This window comes from Quercus robur, chromosome 5 (genome assembly GCF_932294415.1).
Source record: "Quercus robur chromosome 5, dhQueRobu3.1, whole genome shotgun sequence".
In the NCBI taxonomy this organism is placed as follows: Eukaryota; Viridiplantae; Streptophyta; class Magnoliopsida; order Fagales; family Fagaceae; genus Quercus; species Quercus robur.
In genome coordinates, this window is record NC_065538.1 from 48666561 (window position 1) to 48688689 (window position 22129).

Sequence of the window (22129 nt, forward strand, 5' to 3'; positions counted from 1 at the left end):
ATCCTCGGACTCAAGCCTATGGGGAAACCAACTACTTAAAAGAAACACTACAAGTTTCGGACAGAACCAAGGCCTTGTATGGTCCTCGGACTCAAGCCTATGGGGAAACCAACTACTTAAAAGAAACACTACAAGTTTTGAACAGAAACAAGGCCTTGTACGGTCCTCGGACTCAAGCCTATGGGGAAACCAACTACTTAAAAAAAAAAAAAAACTACAAGTTTTGGACAGAACCAAGGCCTTGTATGGTCCTCGGACTCAAGCCTATGGGGAAACCAACTACTTAAAAGAAACACTACAAGTTTTGGATAGAACCAAGGCCTTGTATGGTCCTCGGACTCAAGCCTATGGGGAAACCAACTGTTATTATTATTAATTAATTGTTATTATAACTATTGAATGCAATCCGAGCATTGTATGGTCCCCTGACCTGACCCAGGGAAAGGTTACCCATTAAAAATTGGGTTAAGTCCTAGATCGAATGGAAGTCCCGATCTATCCTCGTATCCTCAATTCTAAGGGAACTAATGCGAATAAGTGTTTGGGCTCGGTATAGCCATACCCCGGTCCTCGGATCATATGTCGAAAGCGATTAAGGCCAGGTGTTATTAAGAACACGGCCAAAGTCCCCTACTACTCGGCAACCTTCTCGGATGGTTTATTTTGGGTCACTCATTCTCGGATGAACGCCTCGCGCAATACAGAGCACTCAGCTATTATCTCGGTTAGTCTCGTGTGTTTATTCTACTGCAGGTTGGTATTATTATGCTTGATAGTCTCAATAAGTTCAAAATAATAGCTTTTTGTTTACAAGGGTTACAGCCTAAGTATCGTTCAAAAAAAAAAATACACATGAAATACATCCATTCACAAAGTAATCACTGCAGAAAAGAAAAAATAAATAGAATAAAACAGAATCATCTTTTATTAAGACAAAGAAATAGTACAACGTACAATGGGGGGCTTAAGTGAGCCACTACCAAAAACTAGCTATGGAAGCAAGAAGAAAAAGATACAAGAGATAAATCCTTCAAAAACTCTGTTCTGGTAGAAATTAGGCATGGCGGGATGGCCCCGCTGATGGAAGAGAAGAAGAAGCAGAAGACGAAATAAAAATACTAGGTTGGCCCTGGTGATGGGAAAGAAGAAAAAGGGGAGGCAGAAAGAGGCACCAGTGAAGGAAGAGAGTAGGAAGCAGGGATACTTAATCCCTACATCAACCCTGACTCCTAACACGAAGGTGCCATATTAGCGGCGCTCGTGATGGAGCGGATGGTGCTGACGACGAGAAATCTCACTGCTGTTGCATCAAAAATCTGACGTGACCAGCACCTGCTTCGGATTTTGACTGAAAGAGGTAGAGGCGTCACTCCCACCTTGTGAAAGCAGAAAGCTGTCTTGAATCTCTGTCTTCCCCGCCCTGACTGCGCCATCTTAAGTTTCGGAAGGACCCAGTGCTTCTAGAGCGGGTGTGGTTCCTTCATCCCCATTTGTGCCCCAAACATATCACTCTGAGGTTTAATTGCACTGGCAATAAAAACCTTAAGCACAGCTGAAGGATTAGGAATTTGAAAGGGCTGAAAGGTTTGTACACAAAGGGAGCGACCTCCTACCCTGCTGCTTATATAGAGGGCAAGTTGGCGGCATTTAATCTACGTAGATTTCCAAGAAGTGCTACAGATGAGAGTTTTTACTCAATTCCCAACACTGTCTGCAACCCTAGGATTTGGATAGCCTCGTAAAGGGGACGTATTCAAGTCGCACCTCGAACAACGAAACGACGAAGACGCAGTGTGAGTAAACCTAAGAGGGGTGTCTCATGATCCGGTGTAGCTCCTAGGCAAATGAAGAGACACCGATGCTAATGAAGGGTAAAGCTGGGCAAGACATGATGTAGGCCCGACATCACCAAAACCCTCCTCCCCAACCAAGAGGTCGGGCAGCAGGATTTTGAGGGGCTATTGTGGGGCCAGAGAACTTGCAACCTTGGCCCACTCTGCATTAAGGCCCAAGGACTAAGCCGAGGAGAACAATTGTCGAGGACGCATAGTGAAAGCCCAAAAAAGGCCTAAGGATATGGCCGAGGACAATCTTATGCTCGGCACCTCACCGAACGTCTAGAGGAAAGGACGAGCTCAGTGCAGGGGCAGGACAAGTGAAAAAGCTGCCAATACTGTAGTAAAGAACTCTGCATCTGACGGGTCCATACTATTCACCATGCCATTCAGCTTTTACAACCACCCCCAACCACTCTAGGTATGGGCTGATAGGACAAGTCTCCACCTGAGAAAGTGGAATTTACACGTGGACACTGGAAGGAGGATAGAGGCTAATATAAAAGGGAAAGAGAAGAAGAGAGAGGGGGGCCAGACCCGGAAGTCAAAAAGGAGAATGAGAAGAACATGAATCTCCTCGGACGAGGTCTGAAGACCGGAACTATTCAAGTCGTACCAGAAGAAAGATTTTGCTAGACACGTTGGGTTCGCCCTCGTACAAATTTCATAGAAACCATGGCTAACCGCTGTCCGGTGACCAAAAACTAGCCTTACAAGCCCACGCTCTATTAATTATATTGTTTGGACCCTTAAAATGCAAACCCAACACTATTTTGTGGGTCGTTACAAATTGTGTCCTTACAATGATTATTATTATTTCTTGAGATTAACTATTAGATTAAGAATTTTGAATCCTAATTAAGTTAGGATTTCTAATTTATATATTGAGATTTTTTTTAGTGTATTCTTATATATTCCTACCACAAGTTTTTTTTTTTTTCTCGGCTTCTTCTTCTTTTTTTTTTTTTTTTTTTAATGATAGAAAGTAGAAATGATACTTATTATTCTAATAAATTCTCTCCCCCATTATCAATAATTCTCCTTCTCTCATAATTTCTATGTTGCTTAGAAATTTAACACAATTGCAAGTATGTATTTCTTTTCTTTGTTTTTGTGTGTTGTTTTTTTTTTTTTTTTTTTTTTTTTTCGTGAAGGTTTTCTTATGAGTCATAAAGGCAATTTTAAATTTATGAAATCAATTATATAAACCCATATAAATATTTACACTTTATCTATTTATTATTTAAGAATTATCAAATTTTGTATTCCCTCCTACAAGGGTTTCATCTTTTTATTTCAGTTGATTTGTACTGGTGTTATGTTTATATGTGCTATATTACATTTTTATTTTTATTCAAAGTGTTAAAATCTACTTTAAAAGTTCAAAATTTTAATTTAATTATATTATTGAAATAATTATTTTTTTTAATTTACATATACTTTTCTATTAAGCCATGCATCACACATATATAACACTAATTAAAATTAAAAAGTGAGAGTAGTAAAAAAAATATTATAAGATAAAATGGGGTAATTGCAAAAAAAAAAAAAAAAAAAAAAAAACCCAAAGAAAAACAAATTTGTAGCTTAAAATTCCAACATGATGGATGAATATTGAATACTGGCCCATCCCTCCACCATTTAAAACATTCCCACCTAACCTCACCCGCTTCTTCAACTCCCGTCAAGAACACCTCCCAATCATAATTCAAGAAACTGGAAGTGATACTCCACCTCTAAGAAGCACGCGTGCGCGTGGGGGCACTGAACAATGAGGTCTCTGTTGCTCTGTCCCCGCGCGCACCTTGTTTTCTTTCTCAAGTTTTAAAGTCCCATCTGCTTCAATCGGTCCACCACCACCACCTCCACCTCCACCACCACCACCACTCTTCAATCTTCATTACTCTCAATTTCATTTACTTTTCAAAATATAGTGCGTAAGAGTGAGAGTGAGAGACTACAGAGGTTTCTTTCCCATGGCGTCCACCAAAGAAAGAGAGAACCACATCTACATGGCTAAGCTTGCCGAGCAAGCTGAGCGCTACAACGGTCTTTTTTTAACACACTCTCTCTCTCAAAGCTTAGCCATTATGATTATACTCTGTTGAGCTTTTAAACTCAAGGTTTTTTAAACTTATCTTATTTCACTTTGAAAAAATGAATGCAGATATGGTGGAACAGATGAAGAAAAGGGTGACGAAGAGCGCTGAACCCGGCATGGAACTGAGCGTGGAAGAGAGGAACCTGTTCTCCGTTGCGTACAAGAACATGGTGGGAGCTCGCAGAGCCTCGTGGAGGATCCTATCCTCGCTCGAGCAGAAGGAAGAATCGAAAGGGAACGATCAGAACCTGAAGCGGATCAAGGAATATAGGCACAAGGTCGAGTCCGAGCTCTCTGACATTTGCGCCGACATCATCTCCCTCATCGACGATCATCTCATTCCGGCTTGCTCCACCGGAGAGTCCACCGTCTTTTTCAACAAAATGTCAGTGGATTGGGGTTTTTACTTTTTATTAAGGGTTTATGGTTTTATTTTTTATTTTAATGTTTGTTTTGGGGCGTGGTTGCAGGAAAGGGGATTATTATCGGTATTTGGCGGAGTTTAAGGCTGGTGATGAGAAGAAAGAGACTGCTGATCTGTCAATGAAAGCTTACCAGGTAGGTAATTATGTTGTTTTGGTATTGTATGCTATTGGTTTTGAGTTTTGAGTTTGTTAAAGTAATTATTCAATACTTTATAGTCGGGTTATACTAATTAAATTCATGGTGACATAAAAAAAAAGAGTACCACGTGAAGAAGGGGAGAAATTATTAGGTTCATCGGGAGGATTGCTGAAGTGATCCTCTCAATCAATGAAATAATGCTACTCATGCAAACGTATGAGATAGATTCCTAATCAGCACAAGAATTGAAAATAAAAATCCAGTTTTTATTGGTTAGAAGGACCAAGAGGACCACTTTAGTAATTCTCCCAGTAAACACAATAATTTCTCCGTAAAGGGAGTGATGGGGTACATTTTGTGAGTACTTAATAATTTAGAAACTGCTAAAGTTACTACAATTTTAGTACATGAGCTTTACAAATTGAGTTAGGCTTGGGTTTGATGCATCTAGCGCGTGCGTTGGACCTGTTGGAATGATGACATGTGGCCAAAAAGGGACATGTGTCACCATCGTAATGGGCCCAATGCTTTGCCATTACAAATTATTGTGAAAATTAATGTGATTGGTGAATTTCAAAAAAATAATAATTGAATGTCAGAATTACTATATAAGATTGGTGACACATTAGTTTGTAAAACAATGTGGTAAAATTTGAAGTATTTTTTAACAGAAATAATTTCCCCTTTTTGTTTGTTTGTTAAGAGTATTTAAGAGAGTGTAGAGAAAAAAAAAGAAATCGAAGCTAAGAATTCTGGATTTCTCTTTATATAGAATCAAACGGAGGATTAGTGTTTTGATTTTAATGGGTGTCTGAAATTGCAAACGCAAAAAAAATTCAATTGTCTGGTCTGTTATTTAAATATGGGTGTTGTCTTGTCTAAGACAAGCTCTTGTTGGATTGGAATGAGCTGTAGCTAAAGTTCTACATGGAAACATTATGATGTTATCAAGTTAATAATAATGAGTAATTTATAAGCCAGACTTGGTTATTGATTGTGTTAGGATGATGAGTATTTTCTGCATTTCTTGACATGATAGACTGTAGTATTTTTACTTGTGCATTGTGCCCATTTGATGTTATTTGTTGACTGAACAGATCATGCTGTTTGTTGAATTTCTTTTTTACTACTTATGACCTTTCATATAATATTCAAATTTTGCTTTTGACCCTTGTCATTTATATATCGACTGTTGGGTGCTGAGAAAAGTAGAGAGATCTTCAAAGGATTGTACTAGTTTAGTGGACATAAACTATCAGCTTGTGTAGAATGCTATTTTGGTTTTCCAACTTTATTCATTTTAGTTGGTTCAGTCTGTACACTTACTTGTGTATTTCTTTTTGCAGGCAGCTTCTACTACAGCAGAAGCTGAATTACCTCCTACACATCCCATCAGACTGGGTTTGGCCTTGAATTTCTCTGTATTTCATTATGAAATTATGAACTCTCCTGAAAGGTATGCATATCCTTTCCTTTTTTGATATTTATTTATTGGTAAATTACTTTGTTTTTGTTTAGAGAGAGAGAGGGAGAAAGAGGGAGATGATTTACTTGTTCTTGCATGTTAATTTTTATCCCAGGGCTTGTTACCTGGCAAAGCAAGCCTTTGATGAAGCTATCTCGGAGTTGGATACTTTGAACGAGGAATCTTACAAAGACAGCACTTTAATTATGCAGCTCTTGAGGGATAACCTCACATTGTGGACTTCTGACATCCCAGAGAATGAAGGTAACTTGTAGATCTTTGTAGGATAAATCAATCTTGCCTAGAATTTTACTCTTGATAAAACTTTAGTGACAACCATTAAATAATTTCAGTTAACATCAGTTGGGTAAATGAATCAATCTATATATGTTAATGTGACAAAGAGGCTGGGTTTTGTCTATCATTTTTTAGTTTCCATGACTTGAATATTTATGTTAAACAGATCTAACAATTTTTTAGTTGAACAGTAGTGACATTGTCTGGAGGTAATGCAAGTCTTGGAGTCAAATTGAACATGAGATCTCAAGAAGGTACAAAATGTTTAAAAAACGGAAGGAAGGAAAGTAGCCTTTTAGATTCGGATTCAAAAAACATGCATTTGATATTACAGGTCCTATAAAATTAATCAAAGAGGGTCTTTTTAAGGAAAGTAATAATTAGATTATAGTTTAGAGAAGGACCAGAGAGGAGGTTTTTTTTGGGGGGGGGGGGGGGGGGGTGTGTGGGGATGGTAGCAGTTTTACAAGCGATGATAATTTCTTTGATGCCTTTTTAGAGCAGATTGAGGTGGATTCTTTGCTCCCAACCTGTGTTTGAAACATGTTCATTGTGTTAGGTAAAAAATGTCAGGTTTTGACCCTTTAATCTATTATTATAGTTTTCATCTCTATCATATCGTTAATTTCAGCTTTTAGTGGACAATATAAGTACAATATTCCAAATTTTATTATATGCTTGGAATTTGGAAAACATGACATATCAATATAGTTGTTCTGTTTTATTAGTGGATTATGTACCAAAGCCACTTAATATAATTATTTGCACGGACAGAACTATGCTGAATATGAGACTGTGTTCCCATGTAAAGATTTGAAAGTTTACCACCTTATGGATGTCACAAAGATTTTCTTGAAGATGATCATGTAAATTTTTCCCCCTCCTTTTGAGAGGTTTATATGTTTTGCTTTCCCAACTTATCGAGTCCATTTTAGGAAGTCTGCCACAATACTTCTTGTTGTATTTGTTGGTGTGACATGTTGAATACCATTTCTAAAGAGTATACCTTTCAAGGTGGGTTGGGATTATGCTTAATAGGTCTCATCTAGAGGTAATTAGCCCCCCCCCCCCCCTCCCCCTCTTTTTGGAGGCTGATTTCTAGACTTGAACCCGCAATCCAACACTTTGCATTGGGTATCATCCAAAATGAGTATATTGGATTAGTCTTATTTTGTCATGGAGAGCTGGTCAGTTATGTTTGAAATGTGATCAGGTTGGTTGGTTTATTTGTTTTTTTGGGTCCGTCAGTTGTTTTGTGGGGGGAATTTGTTGGTTGAGGAAAACCAAGAGAGTTGAAAAAAGCTAATCTTTATTCCATAAGTTTTTAAAAAATGACATAAGATATTTTTGCTGTATTCCTGGATTTTAGAATGATTTTTGGAACCAATCATCTACAAGGAATGAATTTAGGTTATGCATATTGCATGAAATAGATGATTGATTTGGATACTTGGATGAATAATCTCTTAATTCTGTCAATATCTTATGGAACTGTGATTTGAACTTGGTCTCTCTCTCTCTCTCTGCCCTTTTTGTTCCAAATCCTCTATTGTCTGTTCTGTTTGCTCTCCTGTCAGGTCCTTTCATGCGACCTTCGTGAAAAGATCAAATATTAGTGGGTTCGGTTAATGTGTGCACATACATTAACTATCTATTTTGGAAAAGTTTTTATGGAGAATTGAAAAAATTGTCAAAATAACTAATTACTTTTTTGTTTTTCTATAAAAGGTTTCTTAAAATGGTTTACTAATATGTGCTCTATACATTATTAAATCTCAATATTAATTATAGGATTTACTAATCTATTAGTAAAAAATTGATAGTTTTATATATATATATATATATATTTTTTTTTTTAATGAAAAAAAAAAAAAAAAAAAACTGGACATATCTGCTAGTTTTGGCTGAGTTGGTATTTTTATTGTTTTTGGTATTGCAGTAGAAGAAGGCCAAAAGCTGGACATATCTGCCAAAGTAGGTGCAGGTGAAGATGCAGAGGTAGCTTTATTTACTTATTTGACAACTGTTTTGTTATATTTTTTTAATTTTTTGAATTTTTTTCTTGGTATTTTTTTTTTTTGAACTCTATTTGTTTATAAATTTATTCTTTGGCAGTGAACTGAAGCCGGCAAGGACCGGACTGTTTGGTAGAGGAATTTAAGAAATGTTGTTTGGATGTTTTTGATATACGTGTGGGTGAAAAAGTGTGTTGAAATGTGTATAAAATTGTTTAAAATGTGTGTTAGAACTTGCTCACCAAACAGAGTCCTACTAAAGTGATGCCTACCCAAGTGCTAAAGTCTTGGGCGCATTTACTCTCTGGCTGCTCTGTGTCACAAGGGAAATTTTAGTTCTATCACTCTTTTATTGTTGTGGGTTTTTATCTTCATGATTGTTGTTTTTCTTTGGATTGTCAGCTTGTTGGCTTAATCTGAAGGATTTTAAAGGTTTCTTTAGGCCTATGGTGTGTCGCCATATAACTATATATACCATTCTTTTCCTGGGCTACAACACGTTTAAAATTACAATAATGAGCCTATGGTGTCTAAAATATTCTCATATACCAAAAATACTTCAATTTCCGTCATAATCAACACGCTATATCAAAATCCATACAAATCCTATTGCCTTTGAATTTTGACAAGTACTTGTGTAAGAAGAAACCGTGTGATGCATAATGAATTTGGTTGTCCAGGGTAGGCTTTCGGCTATTGGCAAATATCTAGGTTCGTCGGCAAGACAATTTAGATTGTCTGTCTGTGTCAATTCGTATTTTATATGCAAGATATTAGACCCGGGCACGTAACTTGTTTCAACTCAAAGAATATAAACATGTATGGGAAGGAGATTTTTCGATTTGTGATAAAATTGGACCCTCTTAAAATGATGGGTTTTACAAGGAAAAATAAATACATGAGATGGAATGATTTGTGGTGTATAAAGTGAAATATAAAAAGTGGGACAAAATAATGAGTTTACAAGGAAAGTAAAATAAATACATGATTCAGTATAATTGGTGAAGTATAAAGTGGAACACAAAAAGTAGAATATAGTGTTTTTTTTTAGATATAAGATACCTCTGTTTTATTTAAATAGAGGAAAATATGCTACATAATAGTTATGGTGGAAGAATAATGCTAGAGGAACAAACTATTTTACAAATTGTTGATGTGTTGAGTGATTATTATTATTATTATAATTTTGAGAATGAGTTGAGTAGTTATTGGTAAATGAAAAAGTGATATTAATGATGGGTCTAGATAAAAACCAATAAAAAGTTGACTACATCAACATTTTATAAAAATGTTGTAAAATAATTTGTACCTATAATATTATAAACAGTGGAATTGACCGTGGAAAAAGAGGAAAAATAGAACATAGAATTTTATATACTTTTTTTATTTTTTTTATTTTTATAATCGAATTTTATATACTTGTTTCAACTCAAAATATAAAAATGGGCCTGCCTAGTGCCGTACACGTCATTTAAAAAAAAAAATTATTAACCCATTCACACATGAGTTGACTTATTTCTCTCTTTTTCTTTTTTGATAAAAAAATATAATTATTTATTTATTTATTTTGGATTTATAGTAAATATTTAATTTATGGGTCATGTTAACAAGTACTCTTAGAGTATGGGTGTCAATGTTCAACCCAACTCGCGAACATGACACGAACCTAACACGGTTTTTTTCGGGTTAGGGTTGGGCCTTAATGGGTTTGGGTTATAAACGGGTCGACCCGAAAGTGACACGATAAGAAATGTATCATAAGCGGGTCAACCCGCGTAACCCGCAATAGACACGTTTGACACGCCAATTTATTTGTGTTAAACCCGAAATGACCCACTTAACACAACCCGTTTAACTCGTATAACAAATAAATAATTATTTTATTTTAGATTTTTCAAATATCTTTTATATCCAACATATATTTTAAAAGTAAGTAATTACAAATGAGAAAGGTAATCTTATTTGTTTCATTAGTTATTATTACTCTTACATTATTATTATTTAGTTCTTGTAAAACTGTTGAGGCATGATCATATTTTGTAACTACTAATACTTTTTTTTTTTTTTTTTTTTTTGGCATAGAACTTGTACAAATGAAATTGGATGAGCTTGTGGAAGATGTTATGAACTTGGACATCAACAAAGAATCTATGGATGATAATCGTGGTCATAGTCAGGATTAGTCTATTAGTTGCTCAAATTCTTTCAATATTGATACTTAGCATTTGGCGAGTTCTAAGGATATTATATTTTTGTTGAACTATGTTATTTTATTTTTGTTAAACTATGTTATTTTGAATTTGGGTTGAAGAGTTGCGCTTCTTTTGGAGTGTAAAGAACTTATTTCTAGATGAATGTTATATTTTTATTGAACTATATTATTTTGAATGTGGGTCGAAGACTTAAAGTGTATGCATTGGTTTTTGGGATGTAAAAAAAAATAATTTATAGATAGATGTTATATTTAATATTATGTAGATTGAAATGGGTTGTGTTACATTCGTGTCAACCCAACACGATTCGTTTATTAAACGTGTCAAATGGGTTGGGTCAGGTCAACCCGCCTTATTAACAGGTCGGGTTAGGGTTGAAGGATCCTGACACGATTATTAAATGGGTCAGGTTAGGGTTGAGCCATTTAGTCTAATACCCCTACCTCGACAAGACACGAACCCGACACGCTAACCCGAATTGACACCCCTATCTTAGAGTAATGGTTAATAAATTATATGAGGAAAGTATTAACACAACTTTTATAGAAAATATAAATAGCTGACCGAAAAATTAATTGTTTTATCATTTCCTTATAAAATGATTCTAAAAATAATTCATAAGCCAATACTTTTAAGATATTTATTAATATTTACCTTCATCAATTTATAAAACAACCATTATAAAGTTTAAAATTTTAAAATTTTATTGTACATGAGAAGACTGATGAAACCACACATTATCAAACCACTGTTTTGTTTCTTGTGCTTCTAATTACCGAATCTACATATTTTATTATTTAATAAATAACCTACTTAATTGCATAAAGGTTCATGCCACTACTAAATTATGGGTAATTCAAACAAATAAAATTATTTAGTACTCAAAACACTTTTTTTTTTCCTGTGCATCTCATAAATTTAATTAATGAAATGCACGAGAGCAACATTTTGCCTTACTACATTCAAAATTAGGAAAATGGCACTGTCATCCGTTTTGATTATGATTATTACTTCTTTCATCTAATTAGAAATAAGACAATAACTTACACCTAATCTCTTCTTAAATGACACTCACCTTTCTTACAATGCAAGCTATTTAAATTGACATTTTCTGAAATGCAAAAATTTAAGCATCAATTGACTATACGTTCACCTTAGAGGAGGTCAGTAAAAAATAATTTACATTTTAAATGAGGTGGAAATCTTATTCAAACTAGAAGAAAGACAAGTTTAATAATGAAAATTTAAGGCAAGGTTAATGCAAATTACCCATTCTTTTTGCTAAATACAAAATGGAGCAATTTTCTATTCAAACTTATAAACCTATGGTAGATTTTTTGTTTTATTAGGCTAATTATTGTTATACACAACTTATAAAATGGTGTATTGAAAACATGATTTCAGATATAACTGTAAAATGAGAAAATAAAAAACAGGATTTCATAATTTTAAATGAAATCAACACGAACATGATTTCAGTTTTTGTGTTCACACTGATAATCATTAATTAATTAAGGAAAAATTTTATGTATGCCCCAATCCCATTAATTTATAAAATATTTTTATTTTATAAATTAATTATAGAATAGAAAAAGATAAAAGCAACTTACTTCTTTTTTTTATTTTTTTTTTACAACTTTCTATATTCCCCATTAAAATAATGTTAAATTTTTTTCTAAAATAATATATTTTCTTGCCACCCCATTAATTAATACATATTTGCGCTTCTCTTTCCTCTCACCCCGGCGGTCAACGCGCGTGGGCGAGTGAGCATCAAAGTCTCTATTTGTCGGGACACGTCCTCCTCAACCCACAGAAACAGTTTCAGACTTTACTCTCTTTTCTCTACTTTCATTTCTTTCTTCATTTCATTTCATTGCATTTTATTTGTGTGGTTGAGACTGAGACTAGAGACTGAGAGATTAGCCATGGCGATCGATAAAGAAAGAGAGAACCACGTCTACATAGCCAAGCTTGCCGAACAGGCCGAGCGCTACGACGGTCTTTCTCTCTCCCTCTCTCAAACCTTCTTCTTCTCTCTTTCTTTTTTTCCCTCTGTTTGGTTTCCGAGAAAATCGATGGAGTGAAAAAGCTTAATATGATGTCTGAGCAATTTTCTCTTTCCTCTTCTCGGTTCCCGATTAAATGTCTAGTAGTATTTTACGTTTGTTAATTTCTCCTTTATTTTCTCGGCAGCCAAACATGAATGTTTTTGAAAAATTTAATATGCAGAAATGGTGGATGCGATGACGAAAGTGGCGAATATGGACGTGGAACTGAGCGTGGAAGAGAGGAACCTACTCTCCGTTGCGTACAAGAACGTGGTTGGAGCTCGCAGAGCCTCGTGGAGGATCCTATCTTCGTTGGAGCAGAAGGAGGAGTCCAAAGGGAACGATCTGAACGTGAAGCGGATCAAGAATTACAGGCACGAGATCGAATCCGAGCTCTCCCGAGTTTGTGCCGACATTATCGCCCTCATCGATGAGCATCTCATCCCCTCTTGCTCCGTTGGAGAATCCCCTGTCTTTTTCTACAAAATGTCAGTCAATTAGGGTTTCTAATTTAGGGTTTGATTTTTTTAGGAATTAGGGTTTTGCTTCTTACTTTTTATGTTTATGTGCTTTTTTTGGTCGTGGTTGCAGGAAAGGGGATTACTATCGATATTTGGCTGAGTTCAGGGCTGATGATGAGAGGAAAGAGACTGCTGATCTGTCAATGAAAGCTTATCAGGTTGGTAATTTTGTTTTGGTTTTCTATGCTACTAGTTTTGGGTTTCAGTTTGTACTTTTTTTTTTTGATAATTTGATAGTTGGGGGTGTGAAGATTTGAACTTTTGTATAACCAACCAGTTGAGCTACAAGGCTCTTGGGGTTGAGTAATGATTAAGTACTCTAAGAGAGTACAAAGACATAGTATTCCTTCCTCTGGAGTAACAGTGGGCTCTACTAATTAAATTCATCGTGGTTTCCATCTTCATATGAGAGGAAAGAGTACCAGGAGTACCTAATAAATTTCTCACTTTTATACTTGTTAAGAGTGTGTAGAGAAAATAAAAGAAATTAAAAGCTATCAATTCTGGACTTCTCTTTATATGGATTTGAATGAGGGATTAATATTATGATTTTAACGAGTGTCTGAAAAATGCAAACATATTTGACTGTCTGGTCTGTTATTTAAACTTGGGTGTTACCTAAGAAAAGTTCGTGTTGGATTGGGATGACTAGTAATGCTCTAACTAAATTTCTGCATTGAAAACATTACATGGTTATGAAGTTAATAATAATGAATAATTTGTGAGCCAAACTTGGTAATCGATTGTGTAAGGATGATGAGTACTGTGTATTTCTTGACATGGTAGAATTGTGTGCTTTTATTTGTTCATTGTGCCTATTTGATGTTATTTCTTTCTCTTGACCAAAGAGTTCATGTTGTTTCTCAATGTTTTTCTTATTCCTTTTCATGTAATTTAGAAATTTGCTTTTAACCAGTCATCTTGGGTGATGACTGACGAGAAAAGTAGAGAGTATCTTCAAAGGGTTTTACTGGTTTAATGGACATAAACTATCAGCTTTATGCTGTAGAATGCTAATTTGTTTGGGTTCAATCTGTTCACTTGTTGCATGTTTCTTCTTTTAGGCAGCTTCTACCACAGCAGAGGCTGAATTACCTCCTACGCATCCCATCAGATTGGGTTTGGCCTTGAATTTCTCTGTATTTTATTATGAAATCATGAACTCTCCTGAAAGGTATGATGGCATCCTTTCCTCTTTTGTAATTTATTTATTGGTAAATTGTTTTGGTTTTGAGAGAGAGAGAGAGATGATTTACTTGTTATATTTTTTATCCCAGGGCCTGCGCCCTGGCAAAGCAAGCTTTTGATGAAGCTATCTCAGAGTTGGATAGTTTGAGCGAAGAATCTTACAAAGACAGCACGTTAATCATGCAACTCTTGAGGGACAACCTCACGTTGTGGACTTCTGATATCCCAGAGAATGAAGGTAACTTTTAGATCTTTTAGGATAATTAATCTAACCTAGAATTTCACTCTTGAAGAAACTTTGGTGACAACCGTTAAATATCTTCAGTTACTTGGATAATTAATCTATATATGTTGTATTGACAAAGAGGCTGGGATTTGTCTATCATTTTTGCATTTGTATGACATGAATATTTATGTTACACAGATTCAACAGTTTTTTTAGTTGAACAGTGTTGACAATGAGTTACACATGACATTATCTGGAGGTAAAGTCTTGGAGTCAAGTTGAATATGAGATCTCAAAAGGTTACTTAATGTTTTGAAGATGGAGGAAAGTAGGAGAAGACTTCTAGATACAGATACGGAAAAATCCATCTGTTATTACAGGCTCCTGAAATGAATTTTTAAAGTTGAGTACTGACTGTACTGTTCAGTTACGTTCATGCCTTGGTGAATATTAATCAAAGATGTTCTTTTTAAGGAAATTAATAATTGGATTATTGTTTAGAGAAAGATGAGAGAGAAGAGTTCCTTTCTTGAGAGGGGGGGGGGGGGGGGGGTGAGATTGGTATGAGTTTTACAGTCGTGATAATTTCTTTGATGTCTTTTTAGAGCAGATTGAGGTGGATTCTTTGGTCCCAACCAGTGTTTGAAACATGTGCATGGTATTGGGTAAAAAATATCAGATTTTGACCCTTTAATCGATTATATTGTCGTTGTCATCTCTATGTTATTGTTCGTTATATTTTTTTCATTTAAGATAGTATGAAGTTTTAATTGTTCAGCTTCTTGTGGATATTTTTTTATTGGTAACACATGAACCCAGTGGGTCTTGAACCCACGACCTCTCTCTCCACTTAGTACTTGTAAGGGCAGGAGGTGCTACTTGAGCTAGAGCTCACTGGCAAGTTTTAGTGGAAAATATAATACAAGTAGTACAATATTCCAAATTTTCTTCTATGCTTGGAGAGCATATAAGTATAGTTGTGCTATCTTATTATTGTATCATGCACCCCCAAAAAATTATTGCATTATTCACCAAAGCCACTTAATATAATTTTTCAATGACCAGAACTGTGCTGAATATGAGAGTTTACCGCCTTTATTGATGCCACAGAGATTTTCTTGTAGATGATAATGTGAGGTTCACAATTTTCACATTAATTTGCCTAAATTATGAATATGAATCATATTCATAATAAAAAGAAAATGCTATTTTTTTCCTCTCCTTTTGAGAGGTTTATATGTTTTCCTTTTGTATTCTATTGAGTCCATTTTAGGAAGCCTGCCATGTTACTTTTTGTTGTTTTTATTTTTTATTTTTGCTTAAACATTGTATCTGTTGGTTAGACATGTTGACATTTATTTCTAAAGAGTATTCCTTCCAAGGTGGGCCATTATGCTTAGTTGGTCTCATCTATACATATCTTTCAAGTTGACTTATCACCCTAAAAACGTTGCATCAGATGTCATCCAAAATGAGTAATTGGACTAAGAGTCTTATTCATCATGGACAGTTGGTCTGTTATGTTGACAAATCAGGTCTTTTTTTTTTTTTTTGGGGGGGGGGGGGGATGTTGCGAGGGAGGGAGGAGGGGATTTTTTGGTTGAGGGAAAATCTAGAGAGTTGCAAAATGTAAAAAGTGCTTGAAAAAAACTAGTGTTTATTTCATAGTTATCTAAAAAGTGACATGAATTTTTTCCCCAGTACTCCAGGATTTTTGTACAGTTTTCAGAACCTTTCATCTCTATGGAATGAATATAGTTTATTCATGTTTGCATGAAATGGATGATTGATTTGGATTCTTACGTGAATAATTTCATAATTCTGTCAATATCTTGTGGAACTGTGATTTGAACTTGGTTTCTCTGTCTCACATTATTGCTCCAAATCCTCTACTAGTCCATTCTGTTTGCTCTTCTGTCAGGTCCTTTCATGGGACCTTTTACTGCAAAAGATCAAATATTAGTTATATATATTTTTTGTTTGAATGAGTTGGTATTTATGTTGTTTTTTGCATAGCAGTTGAAGAAGCCCCGAAGCTGGACAGTAATGCTAAGGCAGGTGGAGGTGAAGATGCAGAGGTAGCTTATTTGCATTTTGACAACCCTTTTGTTAAACTTTTGAGTTTTTTGAACTCTCATGTGTTTATCTATTCTTTGGCAGTGAACCGAAGCAGCTTCAAAACTTGGGAATTAGAAATCTGTAGACGGAGAAAATTGTTGATGCCTGCTAAACTCAAGGGTGCTTTTTACTTTTTTCGCTCTCTCTCACACTCTGTCACAAGGGTAATTCTAGTTCTATCACTCGTTTTTGTTGTGGGTTTGTCTTTGTGACTATAGTTTCTCTTTGGATTATCAGACCATTTGCAACCCCGAAGTGGTTACTTCATTCTGTATGTTGTTAGCTATTGGCTTAATCTGAAGGCTTTTAAAGGTTTCTTGAGGCCTTCTTGTCATATTTTTCTGTTTGATGAACATGTGACACCATTTAGATGGTGTCGTATTAATTGTCTTGTTTTTGTAGATCTGTGGGCTTGTGGTCTTTATGATTTTTTTTTTGTCATAGCATTCTAAAAATTGCATAAAGGGTGGAGCCACTATAATGTTAAGTGGGGGGCCCATCCCCACTCTGATTTGGTAGGAGAGAGGGGGAAAAAGTTTGGGCAAATTACACTTTTCTATACTAAACTGTCTCCTTGCTTTATCATTTGTCATGGTATCTAGTCTGGCGGAATTTAGCATTAGAAGAGCAATTTACCTCTCTCCAAAACAGATGGATTAGGGGTAAATTGGTCATTTAACCCTGTATACAGGGTTATGTGGCAAAAAAAAGAAAGGGACAAGCGTCTAAGTGTCCACATGGTCATGTGCATTGCACATGATCCTTGGACACGTCCCTTTTTTTTTGTTGCCACATAGCCTTGTATGCAGCAAAGTCTCTCCCTTTTTAAAATTGGGGTTGAATAGTACATTTCAATAGTTTAAGGGATAGTGTAATGGGAAACAAGTGCGCTCGCGCATATACACACTGATGATTGGGGATGAGGGGGACTTGTCAATACTGTATCGGAAGCCGTTTCGGTTTAGTTAAAAAAACAAAATATTTCGGTACTGGTCAATACCGGTGTACCGTTTCGAGATTATCGCTACTTAAAAAAAAATTATATATTCATGAATTTGAAAGTATATATATATATATATATATATGATTGGGGATGAGGGGGACTTGTCAATACTGTATCGGAAGCCGTTTCGGTTTAGTTAAAAAAACAAAATATTTCGGTACTGGTCAATACCGGTGTACCGTTTCGAGATTATCGCTACTTAAAAAAAAATTATATATTCATGAATTTGAAAGTATATATATATATATATATATATATATAGATTTAATTATTTGGTAGAAGCCCGTATATTTTATTATGGAGCTTTACAAATACATGTTACAACACTATTAAAAAGGTAAAGGATTTGTAACTTTTATTAAAAAGTTAGTCAAAGAGGGTGATAAAACCAAAAATCAATAGCCCCTTTTTACTGTTTTTTCACTTCTCCCAAACTAGCTTTTTAAGTTTTCCACTCAGACACATTAATCAGCTTTCTCAGTTTTTACTTCTTCGGGTCTTCATCCAGTTTTTAGATCAAAAAACTCTCTTAAGACTCTTGTCCTCTCTCTCTCTCTCTCTCTCTCTCTCTCTCTCTCTCAAAGTTCTCAGTCTGAGATCTCAAAACTATTTTTCTTTCTCAGTCTCACAGTTTCACTCTCAATCTCGTTTTACAGCCCAACGAATCGTCGGTGCAGTAGCTCACCGCCAGTTAGTATCGCAGTACCAGTGTGACGTTGAGAGAATGTTTCTGGTTTGTAACTTTGGTACGGGTTCGGTATACATTAATCGGCCGAATTTCGGTTTTATCCCGGTACAGTCGAAACGATCCCGGTATGGTTGGTATTTGAACCAGTACGAAATTACTGTGATTCTGTATTGGTCAAGAAATTACTGTGATTCTGTATTGGTCAAGCCACCAGAACGACAAATACCAGTGGTATCGGTTGGTATGGTACGAAATTCACTCCATTAACTTAAACCCTGTAGGTAAAATTTGGAAACTCCAAGAGGCGCATTGAGATATAAGGCTCTTGACAATCGTTCTAGGGTGGAAAAATATAATTTTCTTTTAAAGTTTTAATAATTCATAGTTATTGTTTTGGTTGACATACAGGTCCAATAAATTACCGTGCTCTTTTGCCTTGGAAAATGTTAAAGTTGGTGTCAATTTTTCTATAAAAAAATTAAATGTGACTGGATTCGCATCATAAGTATAATAAATAATTTTAATTATTTTTTGTTTTTAAAAGTTAATAAATTAATTTGTAATGTCTAATTACTAAAATTGTAATATTCTTAGCAAGGTTAGGATTAAGTTACATAGGGTGTAACTATAAGTTTGTATCTAATTAAAATTTTGAAATTCTTATAAATCACATGTTCTCTATGTTGTTGGCGCATATGCCAAATTTCCTACCAATTGAAAATTATTCACTATTTGATCCAAGAAAAAAAATCGTCTTTTATGCATACTTCTAAGCATTGCTCTTTTACTGATGAAATTTGATTTTGAGAGGGAATATTACTAAAAGTGTAATGCTCTTACCTTACCATTCTTCAACTTAACAATAATTTATTGACTAGAGAAGAAATGAATATAGGGAAATTATTCTTCTTCTACTCCGGACAAAAGAAATAAACCACTTCATTAAAATTTGATTACAATAGCTTCAAAGTCCTGTTAAACCCGTTAATTTTGACGAACTTCGGGAGGTGAATTAGGCAGATTGGTAAAAATGTTCAGCCTCCAGAACCGATCAACTTTGTTTCTATTTATTTGTTCTGATGAGCAATTCTGTCTCTCAGACTCTCTAATGCTAAGAGGAAGATTTTAGAAAAGGGCCTTCGGATCAGTTGAGAAAATAGGTTGAGAAAAGGAGGATAATGGCAGAGGAAGAAAGAGCCAACACGGATGAATAATCTTGAACACCTCCATTGAATTTTTTTTATCTTTGAAATCAGGCCTTTAGAAGTAAAATGAAAAGCAAGTAGGTAGGATGGACTATGTATCTTCGGTTGATCATACCAATACGCTGGAAAATGGAAATCATTTAAATGGCAAGACTAGATCTTTTAGAGTTTTTAAGGTATTCAATCCTATAGAGTTCTTTAAATCTCACGTTCCTTTTATAATTCAAGTTTAAGATTATTTCATGTCACCATTCCAATAACATCACCATAAGTTAAAAATTGAATAATTTTTTAAAAAAATACTTAAGTTAACATAAACAGGAAAAACTATCACCGTTTATGGCAAAAGATGCAACCAAAACCATTTGCCTGAGATTGAGTACAAAAAAAAAAATCAAGAAGTTAAAATAAATCCATATAACTTGAAGAAACAAGTTTAATTAAAAAACAAATCCAAAAGATAGGCAGGGATTGTCACTCCCTCATTCTAGACTCCGATTGGTAGGGGTACTCCCTTCCTCAATTCTGTAGCTTAGCAAACTAAAGAACTGTATTTTATTGAGTTTTGGGTCCAAATAATTTGAGGTGGGTATGTAATATTCGTTTCAGTCCAATAACAGGAATTTTGTACAGTATTAGAGTTTATTATATTGTTGTTGTGGGAAAATTATTGTGGGCCGTGTGGCAGTGCCCTTTACCTTTTCCTTTCTCAATCTTTCGGCTAAGATCAAGTGACATGTTACCTTTTCTTCTTCTTTTATTTTATTTTTTATTTTTTATTTTATCAGCCAATGGAAACTGGTTTTGGTTTCTGAAAAGTGCACCTTTAACGCAAAAATGGAGTATGAGGGCTGGGGAAAACTACACACGGTGTATCATGTATGTTTCACATACACCCTATTACTAGCTGTAAAAAAACAGAGGAAATATACACGCATAACAGGGTATACTTCTTCCCAAAAAAAAAAAAAAAAAAAAAAAAACCAGGGTATACTTCTTCGAGAACTGGAGATTGGCCGTGGGATTAGGGCAGAGTAAAAGAGGGTAGTTTTTGGGTTGTTTTCGCTGTGACAGAATTTAGTTATTTTAGACCCGTCTGACATTTTTTTTTGTTTATTTGTTTTGTTTGTGTGATGATTCCTTTGACAGAGTTAATGCAAATAAATTTGTGTTTTTCTTTTTTAAAATATTAATTTACAGTTACCAATATGGCAGAATCCTAACCATTTATTTATTAAAGAAGTGTGAGAATTTTTAAGAACTCCGCGTTAAGAAATCTAAAAAATCTTAATCCCCATCCTTAGGGATTATTATTAACGCTCAATATTTAATTGATTTTTTTTAAAAAAATGGAGAAACTTATTATTCATGACAAAGAGAGATTCAAGGAACAAAAGAGCGGATCAAATAATTTCTCAACCGCATGCAACGGAAGGGAAAAATGACAACCTCACAAAATATTACAGCTAACAGAGAGTACTTAACAAACCCCAAAAATAGCTTCATCTCTCCCTTTTCTTTGTACTTATTTCTCAGAGTTAAAATCCCCATCCAGAGAAGAAAAAAAGACAAGCAGAAAAATGGCAAAGTCTATCATCTCCCTTGCATCTGCCCTTTGCTTCTTGTCCCTCCTTGGCTTTGCTCACTGCGATAGCCTTTTCTCCGTTGAGGGCAAAGTTTACTGTGACACTTGCCGTATCCAGTTTGTGACAAGGATCAGCGAGTACATGAAAGGTAATTACTTAACAATTCAATTTCATTCTCACTTTCTTAGCGCACATTCATATAACAAAGTAGCAACATTTTTTCGTTTATTACTACAAAAAAATGCTGTTTATTATATTGTTGACGTGACACCAATTATATTAATTATCACGTTAGTGAATTATTGACTTGTGTGACAATGTTAGGATGAAATTAACTATGCGTTGTTGTTGGTGTAGATGCAACGGTGGGCATAGAGTGTAGGGACCGTGAAGGCGGTAGCATAACACACAGCGGTACGGCTGTGACTGACGCGTCGGGAAGCTACAAACTTGCAGTCGAAGAAGAGCACGAGGAAGACATTTGCGCAGTATCCCTGATTAAGAGTGCCAATTCTGACTGCAGCGAGGTGAGCAAGGATCCATTTCTCAAGAAGAGTGCTAGGGTCAGCCTCACAAGCAACAATGGCATTTCAAGCCCAGTTCGCCTTGCCAATCCTCTTGGTTTCATGAAGAAGGAAGCTCTTCCCCAATGTGCTGATGTCCTTAAAGAGCTTGGTCTCACTGCTTCTGACATCCTATAAACGAAATTAATTTGACAATGGGGATATCCCTTTAATTTGTTATACCAATTGATTAAATAAGCAGTGTTATTTTTTATTTTTTATTTTTTGGTTTTTAAAAAGTACTGTGAGAATCATATGTATGTGGGGGGTTTTTATAGTCTAACTCCCTACCTTTAATTGTATTGTGGGCTAACAGCCTAATATTCCTTTGATTGTAGTTTGTGGGGTTTGAATGATTAATCTATAATTGTTTGGTTTATGCCATCCATGGCGTGTATTGTGAGTATACCAGCTTGATATCTGAAAGTAATGCACAAGGGATTTTAATTTGTTCGTGGTTGTTAGTCTCATTGTTGCTCTTTATTCAAAT

The 22129-nt window shown here is 35.1% G+C and overlaps 2 protein-coding genes across 9 annotated transcripts; both read left to right on the forward strand.

Moving 5' to 3' along the window:
- Window positions 1-3526: 3526 nt before the first annotated feature.
- LOC126726185 (14-3-3 protein 9-like) lies at window positions 3527-16995 on the forward strand. Of its 8 annotated transcripts, none has more exons than XM_050431327.1 (7): window positions 3533-3884; window positions 4003-4321; window positions 4407-4494; window positions 5847-5956; window positions 6081-6229; window positions 8205-8260; window positions 8378-8722. In XM_050431327.1, the coding sequence occupies exons 1-7, from the start codon at window positions 3812-3814 to the stop codon at window positions 8378-8380; spliced, it is 798 nt and encodes a 265-aa protein (XP_050287284.1). In that variant the 5' UTR covers window positions 3533-3811; the 3' UTR covers window positions 8381-8722. The 8 variants fall into 8 exon arrangements, with proteins under 8 accessions (XP_050287279.1, XP_050287284.1, XP_050287283.1 ...); XM_050431326.1 differs by lacking the exon at window positions 8378-8722 and adding an exon at window positions 16637-16995 and having other exon boundaries at window positions 3534-3884; XM_050431325.1 differs by lacking the exon at window positions 8378-8722 and adding an exon at window positions 16637-16995 and having other exon boundaries at window positions 3537-3884; window positions 8202-8260.
- Window positions 16996-20733: 3738 nt separating this feature from the next.
- Window positions 20734-21866, forward strand: LOC126726187 (olee1-like protein). The gene is made up of 2 exons (XM_050431330.1): window positions 20734-21224; window positions 21434-21866. Exons 1-2 carry the CDS (start codon window positions 21071-21073, stop codon window positions 21775-21777), a joined length of 498 nt encoding a protein of 165 aa, XP_050287287.1. The 5' UTR covers window positions 20734-21070; the 3' UTR covers window positions 21778-21866.
- The last annotated feature ends 263 nt before the right edge of the window (window positions 21867-22129 follow it).